The following is a 23,466-nucleotide window of genomic DNA, read 5'->3' as shown; positions in this document are numbered from 1 at the left end:
GGGTAGAGTGGATGGATTCAGGATGACACTGTTACACCCCACATCATCAGGCATTAGATTCTCGTAAGCAACCTAGGTCCTTCACATGTGCAGTTCACAGTAGGCTTCCCGCCTGTATGAGAATCTAATGCTGTAGCTGATCTGATAGGAAGCGGAACTCAAGCCACAGTGCTCCCTTGCCTCCCTGCTGCTCACCTCCTGCTGTGAGGCCTGGTTCCTAACAGGCCATGGACCAGTACCGGTTCACTGCCTGGGGGTTGAGGTCCCCTGGATTAGAGTATTACAGAAATATTTAATAGGTGAAATCAATACAAATAGGAGACTTGCGTCAATTTTAGACATTGTGAGAGACACAGGATTGAGGATAAGCTTTGGGTGATGGATTGGATGATGCAGCAATTTACTGAAACAGGAAATATAGAAAAAAGGAAGAAGTTTCTTTTGTGGGTGGTAGGATTGATACTGAATTTGGATTTTTATTAGTTTGAGAGTTCTGAAGGGATATCTAGATAGAGATGTTTAACAGGAAGTTTAAAAACTCTAGTTTGGCTCTGCAGAATGGGACGTTGAAGCAGATATGGGATTCAGAAGTCATCAAAATAGTTGAAGCTATGGGAATGGAAGGAATATCCTATGTGAAACATTTCAAATGAAAAGTGTCACTGGACCTAAATACATACCCTTGATTTCTGTCTTTACCACCCCAGTAAGATGGTGCTTGGGGAAGATCACCGATATCCTCCATATTCCCAGATACAATGGTTATCTGTGTGTTCTGATCTAACTACTACTTAGAAGCATTCATCTTACTTGCTTACCTCCCCGCTCTTGAAACACTTAAGTTTTCTTACTTCCATGACACTTAACGTTTTCGGTTTTTTCTCTCAAAAGACTGGTTTCTCCTCTTGTGTCTTCTTGTAAAGATTAGAAAATAAAACTGTCTAGACCCGCCCCCCACCCCAACTCTTTGTCATTAGCATGACCTTAGTGTTATAATTCTAGGGGAAGACAAAACACAGGAGAAGTCACATAAAAGTATAAGGTTTGCCAAATTTAATAGAATGTGATTGAAAAGGAAGTATGTTCCTTCCATTCAAGAAAAATGTGGCTAGAATACAGAATTCCATCAACCTCTGTAGGATGATAAAAGGTTAGGAAATAATTCAATAAAACAATTGTAAAAAATCTTGCCATCAAGGGACTTACGTTCTAGTGAGGGAAGACTGACAATAAACAAATAAATAAGTAAATTACTGAGTATGTAAGAAGTCAGTAAGTTCTGTGGGAAAACATAAGGGGGATAGAACATGTGGTGGTGGGAGAGGTTGCACTTTTTTTTTCTGTTTTGACTTTTTTTTTTTGAGATGGAGTCTCGCTCTGTCACCCAGGCTGGAGTGCAGTGGTGCGATCTCGCTTGGTTCACTGCAAGATCCACCTCTCAGGTTCACGCCATTCTCCTGCCTCAGCCTCCCGAGTAGCTGGGACTACAGGCGCCTGCCACCAGGCCTGGCTAATTTTTTGTATTTTTGGTAGAGACGGGGTTTCACTGTGTTAGCCAGGATGGTCTCGATTTCCTGACCTTGTGATCTGCCTGCCTCGGCCTCCCAAAGTGCTGGGATTACAGGTATGAGCCACCGCACCTGGCCCTTTTTAAAAAAAAAAAAAAAAACTTTTAAGTTCTAGGGTACATGTGCCATTTTTAAAAGTGATCAGGGCAGGTCTCACTGAAAAGGTGATATGTGAGTAGAGACCCAAACAACATAAAGGAGTGACTATGAATCATGTGTATTCTAGGGCAAGAGATTTCTAGGCAGAGGGAATGGCAAGTACGAAGGTCCTGAAGTTGGATGTTACTGAGCGTGGGTCAGGAACTGCAAGAAGGCCAGTTTGCTTGGAGCAACTGACTGAGGGAAGAAATAGTAGTAGATGTTGTCATAGAAATAATTAGAAGTCGGGGAGGAAGGAGGAAAGAGGCAGATTTTTATAGGACCTTTTAGTCTGCTATAAGGGCTTCCATTTTTAGCCTGAATGAGATGGGAGCCTTTGGAGTATTCTGAGTGGAAAAGAGACTTGATCTGACATATGTTAACAGGATAACTCTGGCTACTGTGCTGTAAATAGACTATAGGGAGGTTTGAGTGAAAGCAGGAAGCCAGTGCGAGGCTTTTGGAATAATCAAAGCAACAGATGATGGTGGCTTAGATTGGGGTGGTAAGGGTAGAGGTGGTGAGAAGTAGTTGGAGTCTGGATATATATTGAAGCTATTGCTGACAGAATTTTCTGATTGATTGGATGTGTGGTTTGAGAGAAAAAGAGGTGCCAAGGATTATTCTAGAGTTTTTGGCCTGAGCAACTGAGAAAATGGAGCTGTTGTTAACTAAGGAGGAAAGTTTCAGGAGGAATAGGTTTGGGATGAGTTATAAATCGTTGTGGGATTTTTTTTTCAAAAATTTTTTTTTTAGTTTTGTAAAATACATATAAAATTCACCATCTTAACTATTTTTAAGTATGCAGCTCAGTGGTATTAAATACATTTATAATATTATATCACCACCATCACCACCATACATCTTCATAACTCGTTTTCATCTTGTAACACCGAAATTCTATACCCATTGAACAATAACTCTCTGTATCCCCCTCCTTGTTTCCTGGTAACTACCATTCTACATTTGGTCTTTATGACTTTGACTAATTCTGTCTTACGTAAGTAGAGTCAAACTGTGTTTGTCCTTTTTATGGCTGGCTGGCTTATTTAACTTAGTCTTATGTCCTCAGGGTTGAAACATGCTGTAACATATGTCAGAACTTCCTTCTTTTTTATGGCTAAATAATAATCCATTATATGTCTATATCACATTTTGTTTATCCATTTATTTGTTGATGGACATATAGGGTACTTCCGTGCTTTAGCTGTTATGAATGATGTTGCTATGAACATGAGTGTACAAATAACTCTTCCAGATCCTGCTTTCAGTTCTTTTGGATATATACCCAGACATGGCATTATTGGATCAGATGATAATTCTACTTTTAATTTTTTGAGGTACTGTCATATTGTTTTTCACAGTTGCTGTATCATTTTACATTCTCCCCAGCAGTGTACAGGGTTCTGATTTCTCCATATCCTTGTCAACACTTGTTATTTTCCATTATTCTGATAGTAGCTGTTATGATTTGAATGTGCATGTCCTCCCCAAAATTCATATGTTGGAACCTAAGACCCAATGTGATGGTATTAAAAGGTGAGGCCTTCAGGAAGTTATTAAGTCTGGGGGCTATGGCCTTATCAATGGGATTAATACCTTTATCCAGTGCTTCCAGGAAATTAGCTAGGCCCTTTTCGCCCTTCTGTCTTCTGCCATGTGAAGATGTAGCAGAAGGCTCTCACCAGACACAAAATGCCAGTGCTTTGATCTTGGACTTCCCAGCCTCCAGAACTGTGAGAAAATAAGCTTCTGTTCTTTGTAAATTACATATTTTGTTATAGCAACAGGAACAGACCAAGACAGTGGCCATCCTAATGGATGTGTTAATAAATGATATCTCACCAAAATTTTTTTTTTTTTTTTGAGACAGCATCTCACTCTGTCACCCAGGCTGGAGTGCAGTGGGGTGATCTTGGCTCACTGCAACCTCCTCCTCCTGGGTTCAAGCAATTCTCCTGCCTCAGCCTCCTGAGTAGCTGGGATTACAGGTGTGCACCACCACGCCTGGCTAATTTTTTTGTATCTTTAGTAGAAACGGGGTTTCACCGTGTTGGCCAGGCTGTTCTCAAACTCCTGACCTCAAGGGATCCACCTGCCTTGCCTCCCAAAGTTCTAGAATTATAGGTGTGAGCCACCACACCTGGCCCTCACTGTAGTTTTGATTTGCATTTTCCTGATGATTAGTGATATTGAGCATCTTTTCATATACGTAATTAGCCTTTTGTTTATCTTCTTTGGAGGAATGTCTTTTCAAATTCTTTGTCCATTTTTGAACAGAGTTTTTTTTTATTGTTCAGTGTTAGGTGTTCTCTACATATTCTGGACATTGATCTCTTATTACAGATATGATTTACAAATATTTTTTCCCATTCTATAGACTGCCTTTTTACACTATTGACATTTTCTTTTGTTGTACCAACTGTTTTAGTTTTGATAAAGTCCAATTTGCCTATTGTTTCTTTTTTCATCTGTGTCTGTGGTATCATGTCCAGCAAATTATTGCCAAATTCAATCATGAAGCATTTGTCCTATGTTTTTTCTAAGAAAAAACTTTCTATGTTTCTATGTTTTTTATACTTTTAGGTCTTACATTTAGTGCTTTTATTCATTTGGAGTTAACTTTTGTATATGGCATTAGGTAAGGGTCCAACTTTATTCTTTTGCATGTGCATATCCAGTTTTCCTAGCACCATTTGTTGAAAAGACCATTCTTTCCCACTGAATGGTCTTGTCACCCTTGCCCAAAATCATTTGACCATACATGCAAAGGTTTATTTTGGGGATCTCTATTCTATTTCATTGGTCTATATGTCTGTGTTTGTGCTAATAACATGCTCTTTTTGTTACCGTATGTTTGTTTTGAAATCTGGATGTGTGAGTCTGGAGCTCCAGCTTTGTTCTTTGTTTTCAAGATTGTTCTGTCATTTGTGACTCCATATGAATTTAGGATGGGTTTTTCTATTTCCATAAAAATTTATTTGGATTTTGATAGGATTGCACTGAATCCCTTTGGTTAATGTTGACAGATTAACATTATTGTCTTTTGTCCGTGAACATAGGATATGTTTCCATTTATTTGTATCTTCTTTAATTTCTTTCAGCAATGTTTTGTGGCTTTTATTGTACAAGCTTTTCACCTCCTTGGTTAAGTTAGTTCTTAAGTGTCTTATTCTTTTACATACTATTATAAATGGAATTATTTTCATAATTTCCTTTTCAGGTTGTTAATTATCAGTGTACAGACATGCAACTGACTTTTGGATGTTGACTTTGCCAGTGATATGAACCTATATGTAGAAAACCTTAAAGATTGCACAAAAAAAAGGTTAGCTTGAGACATAACCCTTAGGCAAAGAGAAGTTTGCGATTTGTCAGAAATTTAAAATTAATAGGATTAAAAGGAGAGCTGTGGGGTCCTTGTTATGTATTTGCTTTGGAAGCCCTCTAAGAAAATTTCAGGGCAATTGTTTATTCTCACCCTACCGGAATGCCCCCAGATTATGTGACAATGAGGTCTTATTTTAATATGTGCAGAATTTGTTAAGACTGACATTCTTTGTTTCAGATTTTTACATATCAGAGAGTTCTTGCATTTTTCTGGTGACGTCTTACTCCTCTTGTGTAGGTCCCAAGTGAGCCCTGATCCTCTCAGATACATTTTATGTACTCTGTTGGTGATGAATATTTTATCTCTGGCAAATACTGTCTCTAATTTGTCCATGAATAATTCCCTTGAGGACCTTGGTATCCAATATTATTGTAATTATAAAATCAATGTTAACCCTAAAGTCAAAGAGTCATGAGCATACCCTTTCTTGCTTATGAAGAGCCACGGGGAGATAAGCAGTCTGTTCAGGATGGAGTCATAATTCCTTGTATAGTATATCATAAATTATTTCCACAGATTCACCAAGCAAATGAGGCCTAATGTCCTTTTCTATAAAACACATGCCTTTACCTAATCCTTTACCTCCCACTCCCATTCCCCCACTGCTTTTTCTTAACATGATAGTTTACTGTGAGCTTTCAGGTTTTTTTCCTTTTGGGAAAGCTGAGTTTGTTAGCCAAGGACCTTTATTTATTTATTGCTAACCATAAATATGACTGCTCTATTTTTTGTTGCATGTTCCAGATGAGTAGTTTTTTTGTTCTTGTTGTAACAGTTGCTTTACAATTATGGTGTGATGTGCAAATTGGAAAAGGGAGACTTGAAGGATTGTACCTTACTTAGACAAACATGTTGAAAACCAGAATGGTTTTATTTAAAAAAGAAAGAAAGAAAAGAATGGCTAGTCACACATCCTTAAGGAGTTTATACCTATCTACACTGCTAGTGACAAACAATAGCTCAGACTGTCCCACTGAGTTTTTGTGTTTAATTAACAAAAGCTAGGTGTTACACATGGCTTCAAATATGTCCTATCCCATTTTCTCCCCATAAGATATTGAAGGTGAAAGGAAAGCAAAAAATATGCAAGTATGAACTTAAGAGCTGCCAGGCATTTGCCTCCTCTACATTCACAGCCAGCCTCATCTTCTTACATGTAATAATTTATCACTAGGAAAATAAAAAGGGAGAAGGGAGTACATGTAGAATAGGAGAGCTGAGTATTAAATAACAAGTGGGACACTGAGAGGGCAAAATGTGTTTGCTCAGGAAAATTCACTCTAGGTTTTCTACCAGCCCTCATCCTGTCCCCTGCCTTGGTTCAGACTGACTCTTAGCCCTTCCCAAGACTCTGGCACATTCCGTCAGAATCAGTCTGTGGAATTGGAAGATGAATAAATATGTTCTGTTTTATGTCCTTCAGTTGTAGTATTAGATAAGTTCTGCTGTCTGTTGGGCCAGTGGACCAAATGCATAGTTGATACTGGTTTTGGCTGCCCTGCTTTGGACAAAACCCCACAAGAACTTGGAATCAAGGTTCCCTCCTTCCATTGCTGATGGTAGGGGGCAGCAGTTTTTTCCTCAACAACCTGGTAGCCAGGGCCCCAGCATGAGACCCAGCAAGGCTTGGCTAGTTAGATACCCCAGCTCAGTAGCACACCGCACAGGGTTGGAGCCTTCTCATGTCATTCTGGTGGCTGCAGTGGAGTTTGGTGCAGGGTGGCAAGCAGTTAGCATGAGTGGCAACTCCTAAACTGATAATAATGTTACCTTGGGATGCCTTGGTTCTTGCTGTTCTTTAGCCTTCTCATCAATTCTGTGAATTATCAGTATTCTTCCAATGAATTGCTGTTTTTGTTATTTGCAATCTGAACCCTGTTTTGTACAAAAGGAAAATGAGGATATCTCTTTTTAAGAAACATTTGGGATGTTCAAGTATCATATTTTCCTGGTAGTTTGAGAACTCCTTTGATAGAGTGAGTGCTTTGACAAAAAAATAAAAAATAAAAAATAAAAGTCAATGCTACTGAGACTATTCTAGTAAGGCTCTAGTTAAATGTATAAGGCCCATGGAGCCTCTCTAATATCTTCATGAATCCGTATATGGTACTTGTATAATCTGTGTAATTTGGGCTATAAATTCAAGAAACATAATCTAAGGCATTTGTGCCCGTACTAATTTCAGGGAATAATATAAAGCAAATACTAAAAGCATTAGTAATATAAATTAAGTCTACGTGCTACATTTAATCTTGAAGGGAAACTTTTTTTTTGGTGTTTCATTTTCAATAAGTGATTTGTGGGTGCTGAAAGAGATCAGTTGACATCTAATAGGTGACCCCACATAGATCTGCCTTTATCTATGTGTTCAGCTTTTGCTCGTGAAGTTTGACAGTAGTCAGAAAGTGCCTCTTTAATAAAGCACACCTTTAAATAACTCTCACAGATTCATTCCAGCTTTTCAAGTGAGAAGATGACTTGAACTCCCACTGCTGCCAGCTCAGCTGTGGATCTGAAATATCCAGCTGTGCCCTCTCTGCCTCTCTCATCACCAATAACAGACTTTGCAATCAGAACCTGTCTGGCACGTGTGCTGATGTGTGAGGCGAGATAGCATTTCGCTCACTGTATTGGCTTCTCCGCGCTAGACCATAGTAAACATTTGTCTTTGTCAGCAGTTAAAGCAATGTGACTTGAGGATGTACAGGGATTACGGACACTTCTGCTCTGTTATGCTTTTGTCTAGGTCTACATAGAAATTTATATTCAAAGAGAGTTGATTTAACTGGTAGGATAGACCAGTAATCCTTGAAAGTGTGTTTTTAGGGGTTTTCACCTTTAGGGGAAGAAAAAAATCCAACGATTGTCCCACTATATGTCATACTATATGACCTTTTAATTGTTGTTATTATTGCAAACCAAAAGGACTGCCTGTATGTCATTAGCCACCATTAGGATTGGCATATCATATCAGATCTTTGACCAAATTGATGTTAAAATAAGCCCAAGCCCTGAATCATCTTTAATTATCTACTGCGAGAAGAATCCCTAATGTGTGGCCATAAAAATAAGTTTTCTTTGGGAAAACACTATTGTAAGTGAAAAATCTAATATTAGCACTCATGATGATAATAACACCTCTTGATTATTGAGTACTGGGCTGAGTATTTTGTATACAGTACCTTATTTGCTACTCCCAGCAATCCTGTGAGATGATCCCTATTTTCTAGATTAGCTGTCAGTGAAGTAACTTGTCCTAATTGCCATAGGGTTTGATTTCAGGCTTGTCTAACTATGCTTTTAATCATAGCCACGTACATCACTGAGGAGCACATCTGGCCACGTGGCTTGGTCAGACACTCATGGTCCAAAGTTGAATTAAAAGTAGCGCCTACATTCAAGTGCTCTAAGTCCAGTGGGGGAAGATGGATGGCAAATCAACTGTACTTGACAGAATGATGAGTGTTATGACAGTGAAATAGAAAAGGTACTCAGGGAGTTTGGAGAAGGTCATCTAAATCAGTCTGAGAGTCACAGAAGTTGTTTTGCAAGAAATAATCATTGAGCTGAATTTTGAAGGATAACTAAGAGCCAGCCAGAGGAAAATACTGAGGAAGGATGTATAAGCAAGCAGAGGGTCAGCCCCTTTGCTGACATAGAGCAGGAAAGAGAATGGAGCAGAAGCTGCATGGAGGTGCATATGATTGCCTTGAGGGCCATGTGTATGGTGGGAAAAATAATGATTAATATTATTATCAAGTTTTGTGTGTCAAACCATGTTTTAGCTGTTATAGACGTTATTTCACGTGGTCCGCATAACAACTATTGGATGCCAGAAATGAAGGCAAAGGTCAGATCATAAAGCTCCTTGTCTGCCTGGATAAGGAGTCTGTACTTTATCCCAATAGCTGTGGGTGGCTATAGAAAGGTTTTAAGTCAGGGGAAAAACATAGTATTCTGGAGACTGAATTGAAGTAGGATAAGACCTGAGCTAATGACACCAGTTAGGAGAAAAGGTAGTGTGGTTATCCAAAGGACTGTGGTGATGTCCTGAACAAAGAAAGGCACTGGGGTCTGGGAGGAATGGGGAAATAATAGAGGCAAAGTTGGACAGATTCGTAGGAACTAGTGACTAGTAGAATATGTGGGACTGAGCTCCATCTTTATGGAGCCTAAAAGATTGTTAAGTGAAGAATAGAATAGGATTTCCACTTTTAGGGATTACAAGAAAAATGATTTTGGTTTGTTTTCCTTTTTTTTTTTGTTAGAAGCCTTTCTAGCTTCAGTTCCAAAAGCACAAAGAATGGAAAGAATCTACTTTATTGAGATCTTTCCTCCTAGGGATTTTTGTGGTGATATTTAAATCCAATTGAAGGTCTACTTATGGAACCTAGCACTCTCTCGTTCTCTCTCTCTCTCTCTTTTTTTTTTTTTTTTTTAAGACAGTGTTACTGTTCCCTAGGCTGGAGTGCAGTGGCACAATCATAGCTCCCTGCAGCCTTGAACTCCTGGGCTCAAGCAATCCTCCTGCCTCACCCTCCCCAGGATCTGGGACTACAGGTGCACACCATCAGACTTGGCTAATTTTAAAATTTTTCTTTTGAAGGGATGGAGTCTCGCTATGTTGATCAGGATGGTTTCGAACTCCTGGCCTCAAGTGATCATCCTCCCTTGACCTCCCAAAGTGCTGGGATTACCAGCATGAGCCACTGTGCCCGGCCACCTAGCTCCTTTTAAATGTTTCCATGTCCTGACCCTTCTCAAGTGTATAAAATATAGAAAATGCCCTTGGTAAGGAATGTTAAAAGTGTTTGTGTATTTTTATGCCCTACTTCCTGTTTAGAAATGTTCTGTTCAGGTAATCACCAAAAAAAGAGATTTTCTGTAAAATGCATTAGTTTCTCATTCACTTTCCTTTAAACTGTATTACTTTGCTCTTTAGGAAAAAGTAGTACATGGTCTGAAACTGACCTAGGTGAGGCCCTGATTTGGAGATGTTTGTGAATGTGGCATATAAAGCTTAGGTCTCATTACAGACATTCATGCCTGGGTATTTTATTGCTGGTTTTATTGCATAATTCTGTTATTATAAAAATTGATTTTTTCCCATCAAGCCATTACAATATAAGAATTAGATTTTTTAAAAAAGAAACATTTATTTTTTTTTACCTAGTATCCTTTCCTAGTAAAAGAAAAAAAATCCTATTCCTCTGATCTATTTCCAGTGTGAGAAGATGTGAAATTATGCATACCTGGGAATTATATGAGAATCTTGAATTCATTTCTTTAAATCTAATCATCAGATACATGCCCTAACTTTTAAAACTTCCCTTTTTGGTTCATTTTGAATTCCACATACCGAGACTCTTGAAAGCCCCTGATCAGGGATGACTGATGCAGACTGGGAGCCACGTGGGCCCCAGGTCTGGTTCAGCGCAGCGGCACTCTCTTCCATTCAAAGTCTCAGATGTCTGCCCCTCTGCAAAGCCGTGAGGCCAATGTCTATAGCTGCTAAGCATGAAATCCCCTGCTTCTGTTTGTTTCTTTTGTTGCCACGAGTTAATAGGGACAGAGACAGGAGACAGCCCAGAACAAAGCAGAAATAATGGAGTATTTCACCCCAAAAAGGAATGTGGATTGAGAAATACAAAGGGTAAGGCAAAGACAGACTTAGTGTCCTGAGGCAGTGTGATGTATTGGCCAGAAGCCTCAGCCCTGGGACAATTCCAGTCCAAAGCCTTCATCTGTGTGCTCCCAGCAGCCAACATGGCTGAAAGGTTTGACCCACCTTCTGTAAAAACAATTTGTTTTTTTTTTTCTCACTAGGGTCTAAAGGATGACAGGATTTCCACCTCAAAACATAGGTTGCTCTTGGAAGATGGAGAAGTCTTCTGTCTGGCAGCCAGGGGCCTCTTCACAGCACTCCCTTGCCCTGTTTATTATTTCTCTTGCTACAGATGCCATTTTGAACTTGTTTGCAAGAACCAGTAGTCACCCTAAGACATCCAAGCATATTTGATTTTTGTTTCTCTTCTTACAACTAGAAAGATAGGATTAGCTGAGAGATTGCATGCTCATTATAGACCTTCTCCTTCACATGCCTTTCTGCATAACCCAGTTTATTCATATATTTTCTCCTATACTCTCCTCCAACATATTTTATTTAGTATTTGCTTATTTATTTTACTTTATTGAGATATAATTTATATACACATATATTTTAAGGTATAATTTATATATGCATATAATTTGAGGCTGTTTCAAAAGAGATTTTTTTCCTTACTGCTATGCTTAGTATTGGAAATCTCTGCAGCTCACATGGGCTTCTCTTTTTTTTCTTTTTTCTTTTTTCTCAAGATAGTCTCGCTGTGTCGCCCAGGCTGGAGAGCAGTGGCATGATCTCATCTCACTGCAACCTTAGTCCCCCAGGTTTAAGCAATTCTCCTGCCTCGGCCTCCTAAGTAGCTGGGACTACAGGCACATACCACCACGCCTGGCTACTTTTTGTATTCTTAGTAGAGACAGGGTCTCACCACATTGGTCAAGCTGGTCTTGAACTCCTGACCTCAAATGATCCACCTACCTTGGCCTCCCAAAGTGCAGGGATTATGGGCGTGAGCCGCCGCACCTGACTGGCTTCTCTTAATACATAAGTTTTGTCCTTTCCAGAGGACAAAAAAGGGTTAAATGAAAGAAGCAAACAGTGTGAAAGAGAGAAGCCAGCAGGACTTTGGTACCCCCTTTTCTTCCATCCCAGTCAGTCTCCTCTCCTCTTCCTCCCATGCTCTCTAATTCAGCAGGGCAAGAACCTTAATGATGCTATTTCTCACCCAACTCCTCTAACTCCAAGACAGCTGCAGGTCCCTTTTGCCTGGAATGAGAGATACTTTAGCCATAAACCTGCTGGTACAAGTAAAGAAGCAATACAAAGACTTGTATCTTCGCCTTCCCTTGCCCGGTGTTTTTCTCTTCAGTTACACAGGCAAACTTACTTAAAGCACTCTTTCGCTCCCTCAAAAGAACAGAACACCCCACTTCTGATGCTCTAATCCCTGACTTGAGGGCATGAACCAGGGCTCTGGAGCGGAATAACCCTGGCTCAAACCCTAGCTCTGCCATGAACCCCAGCTCTGCCACTTAATAGCTCTCTGGTACATTTTCTTATCTCTGTGTTGCCCTCTATCTACACAGAATGGATCTAAAGTTTCCTTTGCGTGACATGCCCTCGGAAATTAGAGGCTTATCATTGCAGAAGTTTGGAAAGCAGCTCAGGAGCCAGACTGCCAGGGTTTGAATCCTGTTCCACATAGGCAAGTTACTTAACTTCTTTGAGCCTCAGTTTCCTCCCTTTACATTGAAATCATATAGCACTTTTTAGGGAATGGATACATTAATACCCATAAGTCACTTATATCTGGTGTCAATACGGTTTTATTTTTAATTTATGAGGACGCCTGTCCCCAGTGTCTCCTACAGAGCTCAAGCAGCTCTGACAAATCCTGTAACATATTTTGTAGCGTGTTGTATTTTGTATGGGGTTTACATTTTCAAAAGACAGAGCCGTATCTGACAGTTACTAACCTGGAAAATATTTTGTTCTAAATCAAGTCATTGTAGATATTTAAGCACTTCTTAATGTTTTACTCATTGAACAATGCTTAGTGTTAGAAAACACGTCTAGAAATTGACTTATTTTTAGAAGCTTTTTTTTTCTTCATTATGAAAGTTGGAGAAGGGTCAGAATGAATAGCTGCCTCTTTTTGGTTTGGAAGCCAACTATGTGAGAAATATATCCGCTTAAAATTATGGGTGATTTTTCTCTTCCCTTTAGGTACCAACTCATGGATGTTTTGTTAATCTAACAAGTATTTATTGAGTGCAGTGCTTGGCCCCACCCTTGGGCCACATAGAAAAAGACCTGGTGAGCTGTCATAGGAGAGCTTGTGTTTCTGTCTGGCGAGACCAGTATTGAAATGAGAAGGAAACAGTGTGGGGCTTGGGTAGTGTGGCTGTGGGGAGGTCCCGAAGCCGACTGAAGAAAAGTTTCCAGCAACTATACAGAGCTTCAATCAAATTGAAATCATGCTCAGAATAAAATCATGTATTCATGATGAAAAACAGAGCATCAATTGAAACAAATGCCATGTCCCAAAGGGCTGGGAATTTAGCGAAACAGGATGGTAGGAAATACTGGCAATGCAGGGGCCAGTGCCAAAGTGGGAGGATTTTGAGCTAGATTCTCATCTATGTTTGAGCTAGATTCTCATCATATTTGTAGGACAACTTTGCTGCTCTGTTTTGGTGCCTGGCCACCGCTTGGTAGCTGTAAAATTGAGATTTTTGAACCTATAATAGGACCAAGAATGGATATGCCTTTGCGTCTATGTGCATATTTCTATCAGCCAGTGAATCTTAGAAAAGAATACATGTGGCATAGTATTAACTGTAGTGCTAGTGTGTGTACAGGACCAAGAAGTGGAAGAAAGGATTATTTCTCTCTGAGGAAATTGAAGACTTCTCAGAGGAGGTGCCCTTTAAACAGAACTTTGAGTAGGAGTTTGCCAAGTAGGAAAGTAGGGAGGAACTTTTATTCTGTGTGCACAGGAACAGGGTGGCATAGAAACGTTAAGTGCTCAGATCATATGAAGGAATAGTGGTGATTTGGAGGGTAGCTGGAGTCATTAAGGTTGAAATAGAGAGGAAAATGAAATGTACAATTAAATGCTTAATTAGTGCTTTGCAATGTTGACATGAGGGGTTATTCATCAAGTACCAATTGTGTACAGTGCTCTGCTAGACCTACCAAATGTCTGGCACTGTTCAGGAAATAAATACCTTCTTTCTGTTCCCAACACAAATGGGGACATTTTAAGATCATCTTGCTGTCTTAGTGCTAGGTCATCAGACTGAAATGCAAGTCCTTATTTTACTCTAGTAATTTTATCGTTTGCTTTCATTTCTTCCCAATATTTGTAGTCACCTTCCTTTTTAAGCACATATTTCTAAGGGGTTTGCTTCTGCTTTTAAGCTAATCGATTATTTCAGCTGTTGATTATATGATTATATGATTTGTCCAAAGTCTACGATATAGTCAGTTATTACTGGTGATTCTGGTCTTTGCCCTCTCTCAAGACCTAGGCACACCGTTTCTTCAAATACAGCACTAGAAGTTTGTGGGTACACAGAATGGGGAAACATCCTGTGTCCTGACATAATATGGTGGATACACTGGGTTCTTTTAAAAAAGACCGAGTCATAACTGTCCCCGTGTGAAAAGGCCTGTGAGCTGAAGCAGTCTAGGCAATGGAGACCATGACCTTGGTTGGTCTCCCAGAGGCTATACTTATATTCAGACTGGCTCTGTTCTCTATTTGCTGCTACCAGGGGATTGGGGACAGGTGGTGTGTGTTTAGTGTCTTGGGCTGAACTGGGATAGAATGGAGCATGTGGAGGCTGCTGTGGGCTATTGGAGGTACTACAGTCTGGGCTGTATATTGGGCGGCCAGGCCCTTGTCTAAGGAAGCTAACTATCACCTAAGATACCTTGGGAAAATGAACATCGTGATGAGCAGTTACTTACCCGTATGGTGCCTTTCTTAGTAGCATAAAGTATTGCACCCAGGCCTCATAACATCCTCCTGAAGAAAGGAAGTGGCAGAGAGTGTTAAAACGTTACTGGTTAATCATGGGGAAACTGAAGCATGGATAGGTTTATGAGGCTTGAGCAGAGTTACACAATGCCTTAGTGTCTGGCCTGGGAATGAGGCCTGAGTTTGCCGCTTGCTGTCAGGGCTGCCGACAGCATTGTGTTTCGCATTGTACGCCAGTGAAAAGGGCTTACTCTTAACAATGCAAGAGCTGCTGTAGGAGACACATACAATGAACTTTGGTACAGTATAGTCCAGAGGCCAAAATGAGTAATTTTAAGTAAATTGACTATAGGATCCAAAGCTTCATTAAGTTTTAAAACAAAAAACAAATGAAAACTCTTTACAGTTTTAGGAACTGACTCAGAAAACATGACCATTCCTTCCCCATTGGAAGTAGCATACTCTTAAAAGTTTTATCTTGTTGACTCAAAATCTGATACTATTCCTGTTACCCATAGGATGATTTATTCAGTCATTTCAAATACATGTTGATTTCTAAGAGTGTGTGATTTATTTAGAAGATTTTGCCTTGTAATAACTATCAATGTAGCCTTTAAGTTCCATAGCCGTGGTTTTGTGGAGAGGCTTTTGTTTTATTCAGTTTTGGTTTGGGTTCTTATAGAACAACTGAAACTACAGGGCCTGGACTTTGAGAAAGAGCTTGGGGAGGTGCAGGGGGAGATGTCACATTGGATGTCTTTATGACATTCAGTTATATGATTGAAACCATGGGACTGGAGATGACATCACTGGTGAGAATATAAAAAGGGAAGAGAAGCCGGACTCAGTGGCTCACGCCTGTAATCTCAGCACTTTGGGAAACTGAGGTGAGTGGATCGCCTGAGCTCAGGAGTTGGAGACCAGCCTGAGCAACATGGTGAAACCCCATCTCTACAAATACAAAAATTAGCTGGGTGTCGTGGTGCACACTTGTAATCCCAGCTACTTGGGAGGCTAAGGTGGGAGGATTGCTTGAGCCTGGGATTTGGAGGTTACAGTGAGTGGAGATTGCCCCACTGCACTCCAGCCTGGGCGACAGAGAGAGATCGTCTTGAGAAAAAGAGAAGAGAAGGCTGGGCGTGGTGGCTCACGCCTGTAATCCCAGCGGGAGGTGGGTGGATCCCCTGAGGTTGGGAGTTTGAGACCAGCCTGACCAACATGGTGAAACCCCGTCTCTACTAAAAATACAAAAATTAGCCAGGCGTCGTGGCGCATACCTGTAATCCCAGCTACTCAGGAAGCTGAGGCATGAGAATCAGTTGAACCCGGGAGGTGGAGGTTGCTGTGAGCTGAGATTGTGCCATTGCACTCCAGCCTGGGCACCGGTCAACAAGAGCAAAACTCCATCTGGAAAAAAAAAAAAGAGAGAGAGAAGAGAAAAGACAGTGGAGTAGAATATCACTGCTATCATTGTGAAGTCATCTTTTATGTCAGAAGTGCCTTAGGTGATCTAGAATAAACAGGTGAAATAGAATGGAGTTGGCTACAAAGTTTTTATACTCTGGATTTTAAAAAGAACATGAAGATGAAATTCTGGAGTGTTTGGCAAAAATATGAGTGATAATGACATGAATAATTTAAGCAGGATGCTCTAGCAATCAGTCACATACAGTTTCATGCGATATTTAAGATTTATGATAGTCAGGCCAGCCCTCCTCCAGGAGATAGTCCAGAGGAAGGAGCTGAGTGAGAATGAGGGCCTCTAGAGCAGGAATGGGATCTCTCCTCCCTGAACCCCAAACAAGACCAAAGCAGCCCAGTAAAAGAAACTCTGTGACTAGTTTTATTGTTTGTCCTAATTGAATGTGGAAGACCTTTTCTAAGTCTGAACAGCTGCTAGCCAGTGGCCATCTTTGAGGGAATAGATACATACATAAATAAACCTATCTCTGAGAAAAACTCTCATGCTGAGTCTGGGAGACAGACTTTATAAAAAAGCTTGTAAAAGTCAGACAGTATCAGCCAGCCTTCATATGAATCCACGACGCGATGTGTTGGCGTCTAGAATGCTCTTAGTAGTTATGGTCATTAAGCTTGTGGGAGAGGGTGTGCTGAAACTAAAGGAAGGTCAGAGAAGAACATCTCATAGGATGAAGACAGACTGAAATAAGTAGGACTCCTCAGGCTTGAAAAGACTGAGAGGAAATACAATTAGCGTGAATAAACCCACAAAGAATATGGGTCATGGAATTGTTTACCACAAGCAGGCAGAACCTCTTGAAAATGGAGGAAAAGTGAATCTAGGACAAAAAGAAGCTCTAATTTACCAAGAAAGTTGATCCTGTACACCAAAACCACTATTTAGGGAACTAGGCTAACTAATGGCATTGAAGTGAAGTGAAAAAGTCCAGGGTTTCTTATTTTGACATTATTTTCTTGAAGCGTGGAGGGCCCAGAGAGCATAGATCAAGCATCCTATTAGTCTCTATGTTTTCTTTTTCCTTTGCTTAGGTAAAATTTAAGTGTCGTTCATTCTTCATTCAACAATTATCTGCTGAGGGTAGATTCTATGCCATGTTCTCTGCTAGACACTGGGGGTACTGAGAAGAAGGGGGACAGACATGGTTCTTACAGGCTGGTGATTAATAAGAAACTACAATTGTCTGTGTAATGAATTTACAAAAGCCCTGTAGAGCTTGACGTGAATTGCTAACACAATCTTAGGATTGGAGGAGACTGCCCTGAGGACTGGATGATTAAATTGAGACCTAAAATTGATGAAGTGTTGGCTAAGTCCAGAATAGGGGAAAGAGGGAACCGCATATTAGATGCCTCAATTGAGGTAAGAGAGGGAATGGCTGGAGGATCTAGGGGAGTGAAGGCAATGCGACTTGTGAGCTTGGCTGGAGCATATCATGGAGTGTGGGGTAGACCATGGTAAGGGTTTGAGCTGGAGAGCTGGGCAAAGTCACTGGGATGACTTAAGCACGTATGGTCAGATTTTCTGTTTATAAGCAATCCAGTGGCTGCAGTGTGGAGAAGAGGGGGCACAAGCGCAAATATACTGGACCTAGTGGGAGGATATTGATGTTGTCCAGGTGATGATGGCCTGGGCTGGACAGAAGTGGACAGATCCTAGAGCTACTTCAAAGGTCATATGAACTGGATTTGTTGATTAGATGTGAGAAATGAGGGAGAGAGATAATCAAGCTTCATTTACGAGAGTATGACAGCCAATTAGGATTCAGATTTTATCTGAGTGAGATGAATCAACAGACTTTTTTATAGGTCTCTTCTCTCATGATCTCCAGATGACCCAGAGGTGAGTAGATCTGCCTTCTTTCCTCCCTGTTTCCCCCTTTCCCTCTTTCTCTCATGAATCATTCAGGGTCTAAATGTTTCCGGCTCTATAAGCTGGCACATTGTTGTCCCCTATGGATAAGTAGAAAGATCAAAAGCTGCACGAATGATACCCTGTCTCACAAATCCTCTTGGCTGACTTTCTTTCTTTCTTTCCTTTGTTTCTTTCCTTTCTTTTTCTGAGATGGAGTCTCACTCTTGTTGCCCATGCTGGAGTGCAGTGGTGTGACCTTGGCTCACTGCAACCTCTGCCACCCAGATTCAAGTGATTCTCCTGCCTCAGTCCCCTGAGTAGCTGGGATTACAGGCACCTGCCACCATGCCTGGCTAATTTTTTTTTTTTTTTTTTTTTTTTTTTTGTATTTTTAGTACAGACACGGTTTCACCACATTGGCCAGACTGGTCGCAAAGTACTGGGATTATAGGCGTGAGCCACCGTGCCTGGCCCAGATCCCCTTGTCTTTAACTCTTATAGAGCAAACAGGTTTGTGTAATGCACAAACTATACTACAGTTCATAGTACCCTGGTTGGTTGACCTGAAATAGAATTTAACAAAGGCCAGAAAGGCAATGGTATGTACAGAGACTCTATTTAATGATTTTAAAAATCTTTGTATTTTGAAATAATATCAGTGGTAAGACCAGAACAAGGAATTTTCCTCTATTCTCTTCACTGAGCATCACTAGTCATTAACATTTTGCCATGTTGACTTTATCACTCTCCTCACCAGATAAAGATGGAGCTGGAGATTTAGAATTTTTCTGAGCCAGTTAATTGTGGACATCAAGACCCTTCACCTCTAAATACTTAGAGGTATTATAAATAATTAGAATATTTTCTCAGAACAATGATTTTTCTTACATAACCACAGTACATTGATTAAATTCAGGAAATTTAACCTTATACAGTACTCTTATGTAATATGCAGTCTATATTCAGTGTTCACTTATTGTCTCAATAATGTCATTTATGGCTTTTTTCTTTTCCTTTTTGATCTAGGATCTAGTCCAAGATGTATTGCATTTTTATTATGTCTTTTTAGTCTTCTTTAACGTGGAACAGCTCCTCAGTCTTTCTTTGACTTTTAAGACATTGGTATTTTGGAGGAGAACAGCCCAGTTGCCTTATGGAATACTCCTTAGATTGGCTTTATCTGGTTTCCTCATGCTTAGATTCAGATTGTGTGGTTTTGGCAGGAAAGCTGTGGGATGATGTCATGCTTTTTGCAGTGCACCTGCCATAGCAGGAAGGCAGCCATGAAGTAGAAAAACATTTCATAACTAAGGATGTTAACTTTGATCACTTGGCTAGAGTGGTGTCTCTAGGTTTCACTGTTCTAAAGTTACCATTTTCTTCCTTATAGGTAATAGTTTATTCAATTACTTTTTAATACTTAGTCAGTCATTTTAAATGTGACTAAGGTTTATTTCCACACTCTCATTTAAAGGAACATTTCCCTCCCTTCTTTTGGCAGTGTTTTAGAGCACTTTGCTGCAAGGGACCACCACCTGCACGACCAGAATATGACCTGGTTTGCATAGGCCTCACAGGCTCTGGCAAAACCAGTCTGTTGTCCAAACTCTGCAGTGAAAGCCCCGAGAACGTCGTGTCGACCACAGGTGGGTACTGTACTGGGGTTCTGTCTCTTCTTCTTTCTCATCCCAAGATGTCCTGGTTTCCTGTGCAATTTACATGGTTCCTCCCCTCCCTTCTACTTATAGTGTAATGCTTTAGTCAGTTTATTAATTTTAAACACTATCTCTTTTTCAAAAAAGATTTGAAATGGATTTAATAGCATTAAACTGCTGTAACCTGTATCCCTCTAGCAGGTCATTTCAGTGGCACTAAATAAATGAAGCTTGGGAAAGTATTAATACAAATGAATCCTGAAATCTGGAACGCTGATATATGACAAAATGGATTCATCTTGGGTCCGTGGAGTACTTTCCTTCCTTGAAGTGTCACTCCAGCCTATGTTTCTTGGCCACACACTCCCTGACCAGTAAACTGATGTAGTCTGAATCTTCTTCCCTCGTCATTCTTCACCTGGAGGAAAGTCAGTGCAAGAGATCATCCATCAGCCTTTCCCTATTGCTTCCTGATGGAGCCAAGCAAAGTCAGTCTAGGGCACTGGTTCTCAATCAGGGGAGATTATGCCTGTGAGGGGGACATTTTGGAGACATTTGTGGGCAGGGATTTTACTGGCTTCTGGTGGACAGAGGCCAGTGATGCTACTAAACATCCTGCAATGCACAGGGCAGCCCCCATAGCAAAGAGTTATCAGGTCCAAAATGTTTTCCGTGTCAAGTTATTAGTGAGAAATCCTGGCTAGGGTTTTTTTTTTTTTTTTCACTTCCCAAGTGTGTCCTCTTTCTCTTCTGACAATGAAGAAGGAAAGAAGAGTAAGTTAGAGGAAATAATGGAAGAACAGTTGTAAGAGATGGAGAACAGAGCTGCTGTGCAGAGAGAGCTGATAAGGAAGGAAAAGGGTGAGACGTTGTCTGGAAAGTTGAAAAGATTGTTCATCAGCCAGCTTATTTGGAGCATCTACTATGTGCTAGCTTCAGTGTTAGACATGAGATAAGCAATGATTTCAGCATTCCAGGAGTCTCAGTATACTGGCTGCATAAACATTAAGTTCATATCCAGAAATCGACGGGGCGTGGAAGGAAGGGGCATGACAGTGTTGCCTGGACCTGGGGAAGGGAAGGATGCATGATGTGGTTTGCCACGTTAGATTTGAAGTTGACAAGTAGGTCTGGTACAAGAAACGAGGTGAGGGGGTGGGAAAGAAAGAGGACTTAGGAGCAGAGGGGCAGTGTGAAGACAAGGAGTATGAAACAGATTGGCAACCCCTAGAAACTGCATTTCTGTGTGGCTGCAGTGTATGTTTAATAGAGTGCCAGGAGACAGATTGTATTCAATGGTGGCTGACTCTTAGCAGACCTTTCATACTGTGCTCAGGAGTTTGGGCTTTTTGTGTAGATAGTGCAGAGACATCAGACTGTTTTAAGCAAGGAAACTACATGATCAGATGTCCATTTGAGAAGAATCAAACTGGCCATGATGTGGAGGCTAAATTGTGAGTAGTGCAGTTAGAGGCGGAGTCAGAAGATTACTGAGATGGTGCGACTGAGATGATGAAGGCCTTGGCTGAGGCAGTTACAGGGGGAGGAAGAGGAAGGAATAGGTAGGAAACATATTTGAGGGCTAGAATTGACAAAGCCTAGTGCAGTTGAGTTTGGAGAGTGAGAGTGAGAAAGCCATGGCTGTCTCAATTCCTGGCTTAGGTGATGATTGGATGATGGAATTATTAATTAGCATTTCCTACAAAAAGTAGAAAGGATATTGTTGATCAAGAAGCTTACTTCAGTTCAGGTCAGCTTTTGCCAGCAAGTAAGCTAGAAAGAAAGTACAGGTTTTGAGAACTTTTCCGATTTTAGAATTGAGATAAGAAACTGTGGAGCTGTTAAAGGAATAGAGACATCGCTTGGTTTTAGGATGAGGGGAAGAATAAGGGGATTGTAATGAGTAGAGAGATCCCAGAGAGGATTAGCAGAGCTCATGTGTAGCCTCTTTGCAGGAAGCTGTTTCTGACTACCTTCTTTTCTCCTTGGACAGAACTGAGTACTCCTTCCTCTCCCTACTAGGCGTTGTCTGTATTTCTCCCAGTTAGTGCCTGTAGCACTGCTTTGTGTACATTCCCATCTCCCCATCTTGGGTTAGAATCTCCTAAGGGTGGATAGAGCATTATATGTGGTATTGAATACCCAGAGTCTGGCACAAGGTTTGAGCATGGATACAGATGTCTGTTAAATTAATAAGCAAATGAAAGAAAATTGAATCTATATAGTCCTCTGTCAGCCTTATAACAGCCCTTATATGACAGGTAGGAATCTTTTTCCATATTCTGTTTCTAAATTACCTGAAGATCAAAGGTATGGTGACATGGCTGTTGTTATACAGCTAGAGATAGGATGCCAGTTCAGGTGTTCACGTGCAGTTTAGTGGTATCCAAGATTTAGGATTTCTGATGGAAGTATGTACTTTATTGGTTGTTTGTAAAACTGTGAATATCTTTTAGCTAATGTGCAATGAAGTTATATAAACTTTATTAGCTTAATTCTTCTCAAGGAAAATAGCTTCTAAAATATATGTAAGAGTAACACAAAGTATGCTTTTCTTCACTTACCAGAGTTATCTTCCAGCACTATGGTTGGAGGAGCAGTTTCGAATTATAGTGTAAAAGATTGTCTGTATATAATTTTATTACTTGTAAGTTATGTTTTGTATTTGTTTTTATTACATTTTTTAATAATATGTTTTACCAGAATCATTGTATGCTAGTCGATTTTCTGATTAATTAGTTATTAGGTTGGCTAATTTTTTGGATATCAAGCTTCTTTGAGTGGTCATTGTTCTGAACCTGGCATAATGCCTTTTTGGAGGCCTCCTTGGAGGAAGCTGCCATCAAGAAGTTTACACCCAGGTTAGGTAGATAAGTTGTGTATTGATAAAAAACAGTTCACATATATTGCTTATTTAATATACGCCAGGCTCTGTGCTAAGACAGAATGTGATATGTGGTATACTTAATGGTATAAATATGAAAGTTAAAAGAGGAGAGTGATCATTTCTAATCTGAAGGGGCAAAAAAAGCTCATAGTTAAGGTTACATTTGAGTAGGGTCTCATATGATGGGTAAGAACTAAGCAGAGAGGAATGGGGTGAGGAGAGTTGGGGATAGAAAGCATAGGTGTATTCAGAGAAAGATTAGTGGTCTTACTGAGTTAAGACACAGCATGCAGAGATTTAGGGTATGTTGGGATCTAAGGCCAGAGACTAGAGAAGCTGTTGGGGGAGACCCGTTAGATGTAGAGGTGATCCAGCAGGGACAATACTTGTGGGGATGTTACTGCTACTGTAAAAGTAACAGTTATGCTGGGTATTCGAGAGGAAAGGAAGATAAAACAATCAAATATGAGTCAAGTTTATAGCTTTGTGTTTTGGTGAATTGTTAAAAAAAAAAAAAGCAGAGAGAACATGACAGAGAGTTTTAAGATAAAAATAATGAGTTTAGTTTGGGGCATGCTAATTTTGAGGTTTGACAGGACATCCAACAATGATCCAAATGCTAAAAGACAAGCAGACTAGAGAGATTTTGGAGATAGAGAGATTTGAGAGACAACTCAGTCGTGGATTTGGATGAGATTGTCCAAGGATAATGGGTAGAAAGTGGAAGAAAGGTGCTAAGCACCAATTATATTTTGTTAATTCATTCCACATTTCACTGAATGCCTGTTATGTGACTGACACTGATTTAAGGACTGAGGATATATCAGTTAACAAAATATACAAACAACCCTGCTCTTTGGGAGCTTACGTTACAGCATCTGCTTTTGATAAGGAATATAAGTC

The 23,466-nt window shown here is 40.3% G+C and overlaps 1 protein-coding gene across 1 annotated transcript in view; it reads left to right on the top strand.

The window, feature by feature from the left end:
- ARL15 (ADP-ribosylation factor-like 15) overlaps positions 1-23,466 on the top strand; it is a 455,923-nt gene that overhangs the window by 124,532 nt on the left and 307,925 nt on the right. The window contains exon 2 of the mRNA XM_011939353.1: positions 19,523-19,667. Within this exon, the coding sequence (XP_011794743.1) occupies positions 19,523-19,667 (145 nt within the window). The remainder of the gene's footprint in view (positions 1-19,522; positions 19,668-23,466) is intronic.

The sequence above is a fragment of the Colobus angolensis genome, unplaced genomic scaffold, assembly GCF_000951035.1.
Source record: "Colobus angolensis palliatus isolate OR3802 unplaced genomic scaffold, Cang.pa_1.0 Scaffold180, whole genome shotgun sequence".
NCBI lineage: Eukaryota > Metazoa > Chordata > Mammalia > Primates > Cercopithecidae > Colobus > Colobus angolensis.
The sequence above is the reverse complement of the archived record's forward strand: the minus strand, read 5'-3'. Positions and strand labels throughout refer to the sequence as shown.